This window comes from Sus scrofa, chromosome 15 (assembly GCF_000003025.6).
Source record: "Sus scrofa isolate TJ Tabasco breed Duroc chromosome 15, Sscrofa11.1, whole genome shotgun sequence".
Taxonomy (NCBI): Eukaryota; Metazoa; Chordata; class Mammalia; order Artiodactyla; family Suidae; genus Sus; species Sus scrofa.
This window is the reverse complement of record NC_010457.5, coordinates 131614634-131628441: the sequence shown is the minus strand read 5'-3', so window position 1 is coordinate 131628441 and position 13808 is coordinate 131614634. Positions and strand designations below refer to the sequence as shown.

The window sequence follows — 13808 nt, the reverse complement described above, 5'->3', positions numbered from 1 at the left end:
CATGCAAAAGTGAGAAGGAAAAGGAAAGAAACGCTGCGTTCCCCCAAAGCACAGGGGGATGGAATTTGAAACAAAGAGGAGGCAGGGGGTATACGTACCAGGTGGCCCTCCCTTCCCTTCCCCCAGGTGCCTTCCAAAACAGCCCTAAGCCGGAGAAGGCAGCAGCGAGCCCCACCCACTCAGCAGGACCCGCAGCGCATCCCAGCTCCGTCCAGCAGGGCTGCCCGGCGGGCGGGGTGAAAAGCGACCCCGCCCCCTGCCCGGGTCTGTGGCTGTGGCCGCGGGGACCCTGCTTGTGCTCCTGGGGGGCCAGGAATGGGGTCCCTGGCTCCTCCTTTCTTTGGTTCCACCCGGAGAACAATTGTGCTTGACGGACTCATCCCACTCCCCAAGCTCCAGGCTTCCGCTGGTGGGCTGAAGGCACTGACAGGAGTCCTGGGGAGACCCCCCCTCCACGCCAGGACAGTCACCTTCCCATGTGCTCTGGGTGGGTCTGTCCCTCGGCACGGCCCCTCCATCCTCAGCTCAGGTCCGGGAACTGGGACGGGGGAGGAAGCGTGCTGTGCAAGGCAAAGCCTTTTGGGGGGGCTTTCCCAGCTGTGCAGACATTCCGGAACCCCCTCCCCCGCCCCCGCTCCACACCCAGCTCCCCACCTGATCCCTTGCCGGAACCCCAACCTGCCTGGCCCTTCCGACCAGTCCTTGCCTTTGGGCTGCTGGTGCAGCGGTGGGCCAGGCCCCCATGGACCTGACCTCAAGATGGTGGTGACAGAAACCACCTTGGGGCGCCCCCTCCATCCCCCAGATCGGGAAGGTCAGCAGGGGCGGAGGCCCTGAGAGGTCACAGCTCTGGTACAGGGAAACGGGCAGGGCTGGGGAGACACGGGGAGACACATCACATCTACAGAAAGGCGTCCAAAGTACAAGCTAAGCGCGGGGAAGGAGGGCCAGCCCGTGGCCGGAAGAGCGAAAGAAAGAGGGCGGGGGCGGGGCCTGGGGCGAGGGGCGGGGCTTCACACCACCCCGCAGATGAGCGTCTCCACCACGAAGGTGTTCTCGAAGTGGCGGATGGCGTTGCAGTTCTTGGCCCCTCGTTTGTTGATCCCTGCGAGAGAACAGAGAAATCCCAGTGAGGCCCGTGCCCGGGCCCAGAATGGGTTGGGGCCACAAAGGCCACCAGCCTGAGGGCCTTGGCAGGGCTTCAGGACCCAGGCAGGAGGCGCCCAGGAAAGGACCCCCAGATCCTTTCTGCTGCGCAGAAAAGGGGCGAGACCTCAAGAGCTGGAGTCAGTCCTCCCAGCCCTGCCACCTTCCTGCTGTGTGACCTCAGGGGTGCTTCTTAACCTCTCTATGCCTGTGTGGTCGTCTTTACAAGGAGCAGCAAGAATAATGGTGACCTTGACTGACGATGACTTAAGCTCTCTTAGGAGGAAAGGACAGAGGGCAAAGCAGGGCCTGGCACGCGGTCAGTGCTCAACTAACATTAGCTGTTATGGGAGTTCCCACTGTAGCTCAGCGAGTTCCGAATCTGATTAGCATCCATGAGGATGTGGGTTCGATCCCTGGCCTTGCTCAGGGAGTTAAGGATCTGGTGTTGCCAGGAGCTGAGGTGCAGGTCAGCTGAGAGAGAGAGATGGCGAAACCAAATTCTCTAGGTGTTCAGAAATGCCCAGTCCATGGGGGGCAGGGCAGGCCTGGACAGTGGCGACTGGGGGGGCCTCACAACGCGGGGCTGGAGGGAGAGGGCTCTCTTGGCTTCTGGCAGCTGGGCTCCAGCAGCTACGGAGCCGGGCCCGGCCAGATGGCCAGGGTGTGGAGCTCGGGGCAGGGGCCGAAGTGGGTGGAGCTGGCCACTCACGTCTCCGGGTGGCCCTGCGCCGCAGCCGGTAGGTGTCCTTCCCGTTGCACAGGTGGTAGATGAAGGAGCCCAGGGCCTCCTTGTCGCTGACGTGCTCCGTGACCACCATCTCCTCCTGGATGATGTAGGTCTGCGGGAGGTAGGTCCCCCTCTGCAAAGCACGCGGCCACAGCGCCCGGTCAGCTCCAGGGGCTCCTCCCGAGGTCCCCACGTGCCCACTGCCTGCTCTCCTCAGAATCATCCTCAAACACCCATCCAATAACCAGCCCCCAAATCCAGAGGCTGCAGAGCTGGCCCTTCTGACATCCTTAGGCACCTCCGGCACCTGCCCTGCTGGGAGTCACCAGTGTGTGCAAGTCTGGTCCCCACCCTAGAGGGCGGGGGGGCCCCCATCTCCTCCCTGCCCTGCTGACACGGGGGCAACACAGGGCATGGCCATAAATGCTCAGGAAGCTGGTGTTGGGGTTCTTCCCAAGTGAAGGAGGCAGAAGCTGGGGGTTAAGAGAGAAGGTGTTGCCTCTGAATGAGGCAGAAGGGAGATGGAAAGGGGGACCAACCTGGATTGCTGGGCCAGGTGCAGCCGTGCCCATGACCCCCCCCCCATCCCCACCCTTCTCCTTGCCCTGGGCTGGCCGCATGCCGGAGGGGCGCAGGGCAGGGACAAGGTGCTGCTGGGACCCCGCTCACCTTCACGTTCATAAGGAGCTCCCAGAAGTTGCGAGGGGGCAGCACGATGGTGGTGTTAAGCTCGATGACATAGCACTTGTCCAAGGAGATGTCATGATAGGCGGTGAGACCCTGAGCAGGAAGAGGGGGCGGCGTCAGCCTCTGCAGGCGATTTCTGAACTCCTGGGCGGGGGCTTCCCTTCCCCGCCTCCTCTCCTAAGTTTCTAGAAGGTTCCACTAGCTAGATGAAACTACTAGCGGTTAAATGCTTCGGTCGTCACAAGGACTCTTCCGCGAGGATCACACAGCCCAGGTTGGAGGATGACACAGCCCACGCTGCAGAAACATGATAACGTCCCAACTGCGCATCTCGTTAGAGCTTCGAGGTCCAGCCACCCCTGTGGACAGACCCTCAGCCCCCGTGTGCTGCATCCCTGTAAGATGTCAACACGGAAATAGCTTGGTAAAAAGGAACACTGGCCTCGCCCATGACAGCCAGCGTCTGCAGGAGAAAATCAGCCGTGGCTCGTTCACATTCAGTGATAAGCGCTTTGCCTACAGGATGACACCGGTGTCTCCACATCCCTGGTGGACCTAAACCGACCTCCGCCACCTGGTTTACGGTCCACGGTGTGTGTTCCGAGTCTGGACAAGGGACGCGGGCATCCTGCTTTCACCCCGGTTCCTCCCCGGGACGCCCCCTCGCCGCCCCCGCCTCACCCGCTGGAAGTCGTGGATGATGTCGGCAGGGTCGCCGCCGCCGAACTGGGGCACGGGCACGTTGATGCGCTCGTAGTTCTCCTCCAGGTAGATCTTCACGTCCTCCTCCAGCTCCATGCGCGTGCGGGCCTGGGAGGACAGGGAGTCCTCGTAGAGGACGCCGCAGTGGAAGAAGTTGTCGCGGGCCAGCTGAGCCAGGGGTGGGGGAGAGAGAGAGAGAGACAGCCTGGTCACGCAGGGCCCACCGGCCGAGGGCACCAGACGCCCAAGGCCCGGGGAAGCAGCGAGGGTGGGGCTGTGAGACCCATTTCACAGATGAAGAAACAGACACATGCAGCGTCAGGGAGAGTGAGCCTGTTTCTGGGAGGAGGACCTCTCTGGGCCTCAGTTTCCCCATCCGTTAAGCGAGGTGGCCCCCTCAGGCCCCTCGGACTTCCGAATCCATGAGTTTATGACTGTGCAAGGGGGTGGACCAACAGGGGTACAGACCCGTGAGAAAGAGTCTGAGGTGAGCAGGGGTGTCCTCAGGAGCCAACGCAGGGACTCTGGAGGGGACTGGCTGGGCCCAGTGGGGTGCCACCCTCCGCTGCCACCAGGGGGTGCTCGCCCGCCGTCCCTGCCCCCTGCGGTAGCGGCACCAAGGGAGGGGCTGGGAGGGGGCAAGAGCTGAAAGGCAGCCCTGTTATCAGATTCGTGTGGCACCACCAGGCAAGCTGTATGTCCAGCCTCTTACAAGGCCCGCCACCTTCCCTGGACCCGGGCCTCGTGAGAAACCCTGACAAACGCAATGTCCCGTATCTGAGCGGCCAGTCTAATCACTCCATCACACAGGAAAGGGAGGGAGCCTGGCCTGACCGAGGCCACGTGACAAACGGAGAGGAGGTGACCGCTCCTCCCCATCCGGGCCAGCCCAGCCCGTGATGATTCATCACATGAATCACTCCGTCCTGGGGGCAGACCCCTGAGGCTGCGCAGAGGTGCCCCTGGGAAGCTGAGTGGGGTGAGGAACCCCAGGGGAGCATGAGTGGGGGCTGGGATGGGAGGGGAGGTCCAGGGCAAGGCCCCAGAGAGGGAAAGTGAGAACCAGGGACAAGGGAGGGGGGAGAGCCACCTGGGGGAGGGGGAGGGAGGATGCTGAACAAAAGGGGAAGTGAGTGGGTGTGTGGGAGCTGAGGTTTCAAGGGTAAAGTCACATGGCCTACAAATGCTTCAGTAATTTGCACTGCAGAAATCCTGGGCGACAACAAAGTTTTTTGTTGTTGTTTGTTTGTTTGTTTTGCTTTTTAGGACCGCACCCAGGACATATGGAAGTTCCCAGGCTAGAGGTTGAATTAGAGCTGTAGCCGCCAGCCTACACCACAGCCACAACAATGTCAGATCTGTGCCGTGCCTGCCACCTACACCACAGCTCACAGCAACGCCAGGTCCTTAACCCACTGAGCGAGGCCAGGGATCGAACCTGCGTCCTCATGGATGCTAGTGAGGTTCGTTTCTGCGGAGTCAGGACGGGAACTCCTGACCACAAAGTTAAAGCCCAACGGTTGAGGGTGGGAAGAAGTCCGCTGGGTCATAGACAACTGGCAATTCCCAGCCTTTTTGTCACTGAGATGTCCCCATTTGCTGTGTTTATGGTTATTCTCTCGAGTGACCTTTACGTTAACTACCTTCAGTTCCTTCAGCTCTGCCTCCCTGCCCAGTTCTGGGCTGATCACAAGGTTGCTGTGCCCACAATCAGTTCTCCACCGCCCAGCTCCGTGTCCTGATTGGCTGTGTGAGCAGATAACTAGGGTGTGATGGCAGGCTGAGGTCACCCTTAACAGGAGGCGGAGGTGACTCGGTCTATACTCCACCCTCCACATTCAGGGTTTGGAGCCCCAGTGTCGCCGAAGCACAGAATGGAATTCCTTAAAGCCCGCCCCAGTGGGCACAGGGGCCGGGCCCTGAAAGGATCACCCGAGGTTCCGGTGCTAATGCGGGGGCAGGGGTGGGGTGACACTGCCGTAAGGGGCTGCGAGCCTCACAGCCCAGATTCCAGCGCCGACTCCCCCATCGCTGACTGTGCTCCTGGGAGAGCTCCCTGTCGGGCTCCGTTGTGTCCCAAGAACTAGGTTCGAACACTCCTGCAGTGACCGTGGGAGCCAGAGGACAGGGCCCCAGGCCTGTCCCCTGGACCAATGCCAGCGGGGAGGAGGATGCGGGTCCTTTGGGCATGCCCGGGCGCTCCTCCCACCTGGGGGGCACGTCCAGGGCTTCTGGCTGCCCTGTCCTCACCACCCCAAGCACCTCGCTCTCAACCGCTCTCACCAGCGCCCACCCCCACCGCGCAGGCGCACACGTCTCCCTCGGGCCCCGGCTCACCTGAGCGAGGAAGAAGTATCTGTAGATGTAGACGGAGGCGAACACGAGGCCCATAAGCAGCACGACCATGCCCATCGACAGGTAGCACACGCCGCCCACAGAGCTCCCCTTCTTGTAGCGGTGGTGGGGGGGCCGCTCCTCCTGTGGACAGCAGCGCAGGGTCAGCCAGGGGGTGGTCCCGCCGCCCTGGGACCCCCCAGCCCCCCACCCCTTTCCTGAGACATCAGTTTGCTGGCTGGGAGGGAGCCCTGGGGCAAAGCGAGAGGAAGACGCTGCTCAGGACTCACAGGGCATCATCTGGAAGGAACAGAAAGCATTGCCAGCGTGTCTCCCCCGCCCCCCACCTCTTTCCATCGAAAGAGAAACTGAGCCGCACTTTGGAGCCTCCTAAAATGACCAAGGGGGACTAAGCAGGGGAATTTTGAATTACCCATGCCATTAGTCCCCTTCTTCATGCCAGTTGTGACACAGCAGATTCTTGCAAAACAGCAAAGGGGGAAGCCCAGACATGGCCTTGGTGACTGCACCAGACCTAGGAACCTATAGGAACTGGGGTGCCCTGGGCAGGCTGGGAGCCACTGCTCTAGGCAATGGGGGACCAAGGATGGCTTTTGAGATAGGAAGTGACAAGATCCACCACAAGGCTCGAGGGCCCGGGAGGGCTGGGATGGGGACAGCAGGAGCGGCTGCTGACTGATGGGGACAGTGCTTCGGGAGGCCCTCGGGGCCTGGCATGGGTGCTCGTCCCCTCTGGCCACGCGGGGCAGAGGCCATCACAGAGACACTGGTGCCAAGCAGGCCATCTGGAGCAGAACCTGGGGGATGACATCTGGAAGCTTCCAGAAGCCAGGGCGCCTCTGCCAGGAAGGAACTGTGGCTGTGGCTGCCGGCAGGGAGGCCAGGGCAGGAGGTTCCTGGAAAAAACTTGCTGAGGAGCCAGGCTCAGGTTTGGGACAGTAGCCGCCAGGCAGCCAAGAAGAAGCGAGCCGACCTGATTCCACTCCAGCCCACACGCGCTTTGGCCAGTGGATGGAGGTGTGTGTGTAAAACTCAGTCACCCTGCTGGCCCCAGAGCACTGGACCAAGAGCGCCGTGACCCTGGCCATCTCTTGTCTTTATGCCCAAGCTCCCTGCCACCCAGGTCTCATTCACCCTGGAGATGTCACAAAGGTCCCAGGCCTGGCCCTGCCTCCAGAGTCCACCATTCAGTATCTCCTCCATGGTGTATGGATGCAGCCGGGGGAGGTTAGAGGCCAGTCCCAGCCCACCCCCCCCGCCCCCCATGCCTCCATCCCACCCCCAACCTCAAGGAGCTGAGATGGTGGGGGGGGGGCTCGAGCCCTGAGCCTGGACCTTCTCCCTCTAGCTCCGCCATCAACTGTCTGCTTAGCCCTCTTTGTGCCTGTATCCACTCTCCCTTTCACCCTGGAGCTGGCGACACAGTTCAGGTCCAAGTTACCCAGGACAGGCCCTTATTCTCAGTGCAGCACAGGGTACTCAGCCTACTAGGGGAGGGGTGCAGAGCCTGCTGTGCTCCTCAGGGCCCCCCGGGCTTAGGGTACATGGGGTGGGGGGCCTGGGTCTCAGGGAGCAGAGGGATATCCCATCAGAGAGGATGATGCCTCCCCACTTGGGGCTCTCACCACCCCTTTCCTCCAGGAAAAGGGCAGAAGATGCCCAAGGGACACTTCCCCCTCACACCTGCCACCAGGCCCATAGCCTCCAGCATCATGGGGTGGAAACACAGGATGGAGAGGTACCCCAGCACATCCTGGGCCCCCACCCCCTCGGGCTGGGCCATCTGCCTGCCCCAGGCCTCTGCTGGCCCCAGGCCTCTTCCGATCCTGGCCCTGCTGCAAGGTCCCATGAGCCAAACCTGAGAAGCAAGCTGGTGAGACCACCCACCTTGCAGGCATCTCCTCAGCACCTTGGGGCTCCCTGGGGGCACGAACCAAGATGACTAGCACAGGTGGCCTCTGCCCACAAGGCCCCCAGGGACAGCTGCCAGCAGGAGTGGGTAGGGGCGGGGTGCAAGGGCTCTGACTTTCCAATGGGCTCCCAGGAGCAGCCCAGGGTGGGGTGACCTGATGGCTGAGCTCTGCCAGCATCTCACAGGAACAAGCCACCCAGTGCTCCAGCCATGGTGAGTGGGTCCTAAGGAAAGATGGGTGGGTGACCCAGAAGAAAGGCCAGGTGCCGCACCTGCTGTGAACCCTGCCCTGAGAGCATGACTCTTCTCTTCAATGAGACAGTAGTGCTGCAGAGACCCAGAGGCCCCCCCGAAGGGGCTGCATCTGTGCCTGCAGAGCAGCCCAGCCCCCCGACCCACCGCTCATTCTCCAGGAAAATGGGAACAGACTCTTCCTGACCGGGTTTTGCAGGATTAAAGGAGACAGAGATCCTGAAAGCCCTTTGCAAAGGATAAAGAGTTAGATAAAAATAGCAAATCTTTATCAGCTAAGGCTTTCATTTTTAGGGCCATCGCAGGTGGCCAGCTGTTGAGGCTGCACTGTGGCTTTGCTTTGCTCCTGCATGTGCTCAGTAAAAGTCAGAGAAGCAAAAGCAAGCTTGTAAAAATTGCCTTAAAAAAAAAAAAAAAAAAAAAAAAAAAAAAAACCCAGAAAGCAAAAAAGTCAATGCGCTATAAAACGAGAGCCCAACGCCTGCCCAGTTGAAGTTCACGGACAAGGTGAGGCCTAAGGGTTTTAAAGCAGCCTTTGGGCTAAGAGCTGGGCCAGGGGTTTCCTAAGGCTTGGGGGAGGGGCCAGCAGGACCTCCTCTCTCCTAAGGTGGGGGAGAGAGGAGGTCCTGAGGGCAGGGGAGGGAGGCCCAGCCCCAGCTGGAAGTGAGGTGAGGCCGATGTAGCAGATGGACCATCTACAGCCAGGACCCCTGGATGCCAGCAGATGTCCTCACGCATCTCTGTGAACAACCCTTTGGAGGCTGGGGACCGCCTACTTTTCCTAGACAGCAGCACATGGCTTCCTCACCAGCCCTGAACCGCACCCCCAGGGCTCATGCCCTGGTCTCCACCCTATCTGACACCCCTCTGGCAGGGCAGGTGGCAACCAAACCCCCAGAAGCATCACGGCCGAGCAGCAAGGGTGGAAGGGAAAGCAGGCCCCAAGGCAACTGGAAACCACGGCGTCCTGAGACCAAAGCCCTGAGTCATAAAGTCCCATCTGGGAGGGAAGCCCCTGAACACGGGCCCGCACCTTCAGGGCTCTGGCTTTCAGGCCCTTGCTGCAGCTCTGGGGAGGAAGCTGAAGCTTCTGGGGAGCAGGCAGGAAGCCTGGGCAGGAACCTGGGGCCTCATCCTTGGGATCCCTGGCTGCGCAGCTCACCCAGGATGACAGCCGAGGGGGTGCTGGAGCCCCAGGAGAATGCCGCCCCCCATGTGGAACAGCTACCCACAGCCAGGCATCTGGGGCGGGGGGCGCTTCCATTTGGAAGGTAGGAAACTACTGTTTCCAGGGCAACTGGGCTTCCAGAGCAAGAGACCTCGCTGTGCTCTCTCGTGGGGCACGTGGGCCACTGTCGGGGAAGCCTAGAGGGGCCCGGGCCTCGGCCTGCCTGTTTCACGGAGCCCCCGCAACGGTGCTCACTCCGTGTTTTGGCAAAGTCAGGGCCAAAAGAGTCAAGGGGAACCCAGCCACCTGAAGCCTTAACTCAGAAGACCCCTCGGCTCCTGGAGAGAGTGCCCCAGTTACCTGCCTTCAGTACCAGTGTCCAAATGAACTGCCAGCAGATTAAACTACAGATGCTGGCTGCTTGGAGGATGCTGGCCGGGGAGCCAGAAAGGCACTCGCAGCAGGCCCAGGCTGACGGCTGCGGGGGCGCTCCCCTCAGCTCCCAGCACCATTCCCCCTCCTCGGCATCTCTCCCAGGCTGTGGACCACAGAGGCAAGGACACCAGTGAGGGAGAAAGAGAGAAAGAGAGAGAGAGAGAGAGAGAGAGAGAGAGAGAGAGAGTGTGTGTGTGTGTGTGTGTGTGTGTGTGTGTAGCAGAAGCCTAGCAAGGGTGGGGAGACTGGGCCAACACCCTCTGTGTGCCCCCCATGCAGAGCTGTGCTCAGATGTCCATGCCAACAGGGTGCCATGAATTGGGCCTCAGGGACACCTGTTCGCCTGTGACCCACGGGTGCCCGCAGTGCAGGTGGGGCGAGGAAGAAGGGCATGGGCCTGAGAACACCAGGCAGGTCCTCTGCTGGGCAGGCCAGGCAGAGTCCCTCTTCTGTTCTTCCTGACAGTCCAGACGGGACCCCAGACAGCTGCTTACAGTGGCCCAAGCCCAAAGCCCCCCAAGCAGGCAGACCCAGGGTGGGACCGCCCCTCACGCAGATCCTCGTGGCCCTGCCCGCAGGGCTGCCGGCGGGTAGTGGGCACTGGGACCGGAGCCTGGCCACATCCACGCTCCCGGCTGGCAGGGGATCCTCCCCCAACCACTCCAGGAGACCCAGCTCCCTCCAGCCAAGGGCCCGAGGCCAGGACTCTCCGAAAGTGAAATCTGATCCCCAGGTATGTGGGCTGGGGGAGGGGGTGACACAGGGGCCATTCATCAAAGGCAAAAGCCATGGAGAAAATTACAGCGCAGAGAAGATAACTCGCATTGACTGTGTTCCTCTCCTCTTGCAGGCCCCCAGCCGGATGGGGTGAGTCTGTACATGTCCACAGCTGGCTGTGTATGAGAGTGCATGTGTGTGTGCACGCGCGCGTGAGTGTGTGTGAGCAAAGACACAGGCAGAGGTGGGGAGAGGGGAACGGGGCTGCGGGGCGCAGGCCGGGCCAGTGGGTGCGAAGAGGGGGTGCTTCCCGTCCAGCCCACTTTCCAGGCTGGCTCCTTGCCAGCTGCCCATCAGCGCAGGCTTCTTATCATCTCAGAGGCGGGCACCACCGCGTGTGGAGGGTGGGCAGCTGGAGGCCCAGCTGGGCCCCCACCCCCATCCCCTCCCAGCCCACCGCGGCACTTCCTTCCAGCAGCAGGTCTGGGGACAAAATGGTCCTTGTTTCAGTTTTCACTCAGAAGCAGGGGGAGGCCCGCTGTGAGGGTGCTGCCACCGCCTTGCCTTGCCCTGCCCCCCTGCCCCGGGCCTGCACACAGGTCGACATTTTATTAGGATGCTAGCGGGTGGCTCACTGCTGAAGGGCATTTGCAAGCTCACCTGTTCATCTAGTGGTCCTTCCAGGGCTTTAAATCTTATTTCTAAATCCAGTTCGGATTCTAGGATCACCCCCAGCCAGAGGAGCCTTTTTTTTTTTTTCGGCTGCCTTGCGGCAGGCATATGGCATTCCTGGGGGGGCCATGGGTCAGATGTGAGCTGCAGTTGCAACCTAAGCCACAACCGTGGCAAGGATGGATCCTTAATACTCTGTTCTGGGCCGGGGATCCAACCTGCGTCCCGGTGCTCCCAAGACACCGCTGATCCCCTTGCACCACAGCGGGAACTCCAGAAGAGACCTAATAAGCTTTCCTCTCACGTGCCCATCAGCTCGGGACAAACCCAGATGCCTCCTCTGGATGAAGCAGCTCCCAGGGCCTCCCATCCTAGTCTGCATCCCCCCACCCCTACCCGCCCCTTGCTGTCTGGACTACTGTGAATGCTGGGCCCCTGCAGGAGGCAAGCGGCTGGTGTAGACGGCTTGCTCCACCAGCACACGCGGGAAATGTGCCCACCGGCCAGGTGAGGCCACCAGAGGCTCACAGATGTGAACTCCCTTCCCAAGGCTCCCTTTCTAGCAGGCGATTGGCAGAGCCTACAGGATACACCCCAAAGCCTCCTCTGATCACCTGGGGGCCAGGTTCCTGTGAAAGTTGACAACTAAGCACATCTGTGCTAAAGGTGCTGGGATTTCAATTCTCCCCTTGGGCCCCCATCACTCCCCCTTGTCAGTTAAGGGAGTGAGGGGATTCCTCCCAGCGAACCGGGTTTGGGGGAGGAGGCGTGCTCAGCAGGCTCCAGGCCACTGCCAACAGCACCAGGAAGATGTTGATATTTCCATTTCATGCTGGGTGAGGGGGAAAGAGAGGACGCTCAGTTTTGGAGCCAGAAGCTGGATGTCAGTTACTGCCAAGGCGATGCTGGCATCTGCCATCCCACCCGACACCATCAGCAGGCTGCTGCTGGAGAATGTGCCACTCCTGCGAAATTCGGCAGACCTTCTGATGGAGTTTGAATTGCTTTCTTCCAATGTCTGGCTGGTCCTCCCTCCTGCCCAAATCCTAGAGCTCTCCAGACGCAGGGTCCAGTTTTCCAGGCCTTAGCTGGGTACCTGGCCCCGGGAGAAGAAAGGGGTAAGAGTGCCGCCCTGGGCCCCCAGCCCTGTGCCCTCCAGGGCCCTTCGTGGAGGGAGGAAGGAGGCTTAAAGAGCCTTCCTGGCAAACTTTTAAAGCTGCAGGCCAGGCCTTCAAATATGGAGTATCCCCTCCCCATGTGGGCTTCAGAAGAAGATGGAGCTGCTCTGGTGGAGGTTGCATGGCAACCCCCCCAACCCAGGCCAGGTGGTCCCTGATGCAGCAGTGACCGCACCAGGGCAGGGGAACTTGCCCAGGCTCTTCCTGGCATTCTGCACTCAGGGATCTTTGCTCTGGCTGGGACACCCACGTCCGAGGACCCTCTCCTGTGTCCCCTGTTCCAGGGCCGGACGTCCTGCAGCCGCCGCGCCCCGCCCCCTCCCCGCAAGCTTTAGTCTGAGCCATCAACTTCGGGAGGGGCCTTGACGCTGAGGAAGACTCCTCAAAAGCCAGCCCGGGAGTGCAGGGGACGGGAGCTGGGCCCCAAGACCTCCAGGGGCGACGTACACACCTTTGCCCGGGCACTCTAAAGGCTGGCTGGACCAGCTCGCCCTCCCCTCCTTGCCGCCACGCGTCCAGCCCCCTTCGGGCCCTCCCCCGGTCAGACTCCACGCAGCTCAGACAGTTTTCCACGGCGGAAATGCCTCCTCTCCCCCAGGCCGGAGGGAAAGGGGAGGAGGGGGAGGACGATGGAGGGGGCGGGGTGCACCGAGGCCCGCCCCCACAAAGCGCGGCCGGGATGCGGGGAAGGCACCGGGGCTGCCTGCAGAGGAGCCTCCCAACCGGGTGGAAGGGGTAGCCCCGAGCTAGAGACAGCCGAGGGAGGAAAGAAGAAGAGAGCAAGAAGGCCGGCAGGGGCTGGGATGGGATCGGAGCGCCCAGTCTCCTAAGAATCTCGAATCTCGAATCCCAGACGAGCGGCCAGGCCGGTTCTGGTTTATTTCCATTTCATGTTTCATCACTTTCTGATCCACCAAATTCAGGTGAGGCTGGCAGCACATCCTTCTCCCCCACCAGTCCCCCGGAGGGACGAAATCAAGAGTCCCTCCTCCTTCGTCGGCAGCAGACGCGCCCCCCCCCCAATTCCCCACCAATCACAACCCACCGCCCTACTTTGGGGAAACAATGTCCAACCCTCCTCCCATCCCCCACCTGGGGACTCGACTCTCGGCCCCTCCTTGATTGGAACCAGATTCCTACACCCCCACCAACATTTCTCCAACTTCTTGGGACCAGCCCCCTCCCCCTATTTGAGGCCAGGCACCTGGGGCCCCCTCCACTTTTGGCAGAAACCCCGAGCACTTCCCCACCTGGGACCAGCGACTCGGAACCCCCCCACCCCCACTCTTCGGAATGACGCTTTCGGCTGCCACTTAAGAACAGGACCCAAGCCCCCTCCCCACTTTAGGATGGATGACCCATTCCGGACTCCCACCCCCGCGCCGGGGTCCCGACGCGCCTCAGGCAGTCGCCAGAATCGGCAAGACGCGCTTGGGTCCCCTGCCCCCCGCCTGAGACCCCGGGGCCCCTCTCACCCGAGCCGGCGTCAGCAGGATCTCAGCGGCCGGGGCGGGCGCCGGGGCGGAGGCCGAGGCCGAAGCCTTGTCGGCCTTGTCGCCCTTGATGCCGGCCACCGCCGGCTGGAAGCTGATCTTCACCATGGCTGCGCCCGGCCGTGCGTCCGCCCTGCAGCCTCTGCCCGTGCAGCCACCACCGGCGCAGCCTGGATCTGTAGCACCGCCGCTCCGGGCTCCGCAGGCACCGGAAGTTTGGATCCCGTTCGCGTCCTTTTCTCTAACCCCACCCCCAGCCCTCCCCGCCCCCGCCCCCAAGGGAGGGCCTTGGCACCCGCCGCGCCTGCGCCCCCTTCCCGTCCGCGGGCCTCGCAGTGACCCCTGCCCGGCGCGGGGCTCC

The 13808-nt window shown here is 61.7% G+C and overlaps 1 protein-coding gene across 1 annotated transcript; it reads right to left on the bottom strand.

The window, feature by feature from the left end:
- On the bottom strand, positions 1014–13555 carry ITM2C (integral membrane protein 2C). Its single transcript, NM_001123131.1, has 6 exons — positions 13430–13555; positions 5603–5743; positions 3245–3433; positions 2546–2656; positions 1859–2009; positions 1014–1105 (listed from the first exon to the last, which is right to left on the bottom strand). Exons 1-6 carry the CDS (start codon positions 13553–13555, stop codon positions 1014–1016), a joined length of 810 nt encoding a protein of 269 aa, NP_001116603.1.

Coding starts and splice junctions, on each gene's coding strand:
- ITM2C (NM_001123131.1), bottom strand. CDS start 13,555: ATGGTGAAGATCAGCTTCCAGCCGGCGGTGGCCGGCATCAAGGGCGAC. Junction 3,434..5,602: donor GATACTTCTTCCTCGCTCAG/GTGAGCCGGGGC, acceptor CCCCTGGCTCAG/CTGGCCCGCGACAACTTCTT. Junction 2,010..2,545: donor AGCTCCTTATGAACGTGAAG/GTGAGCGGGGTC, acceptor CGTGCTTTGCAG/AGGGGGACCTACCTCCCGCA.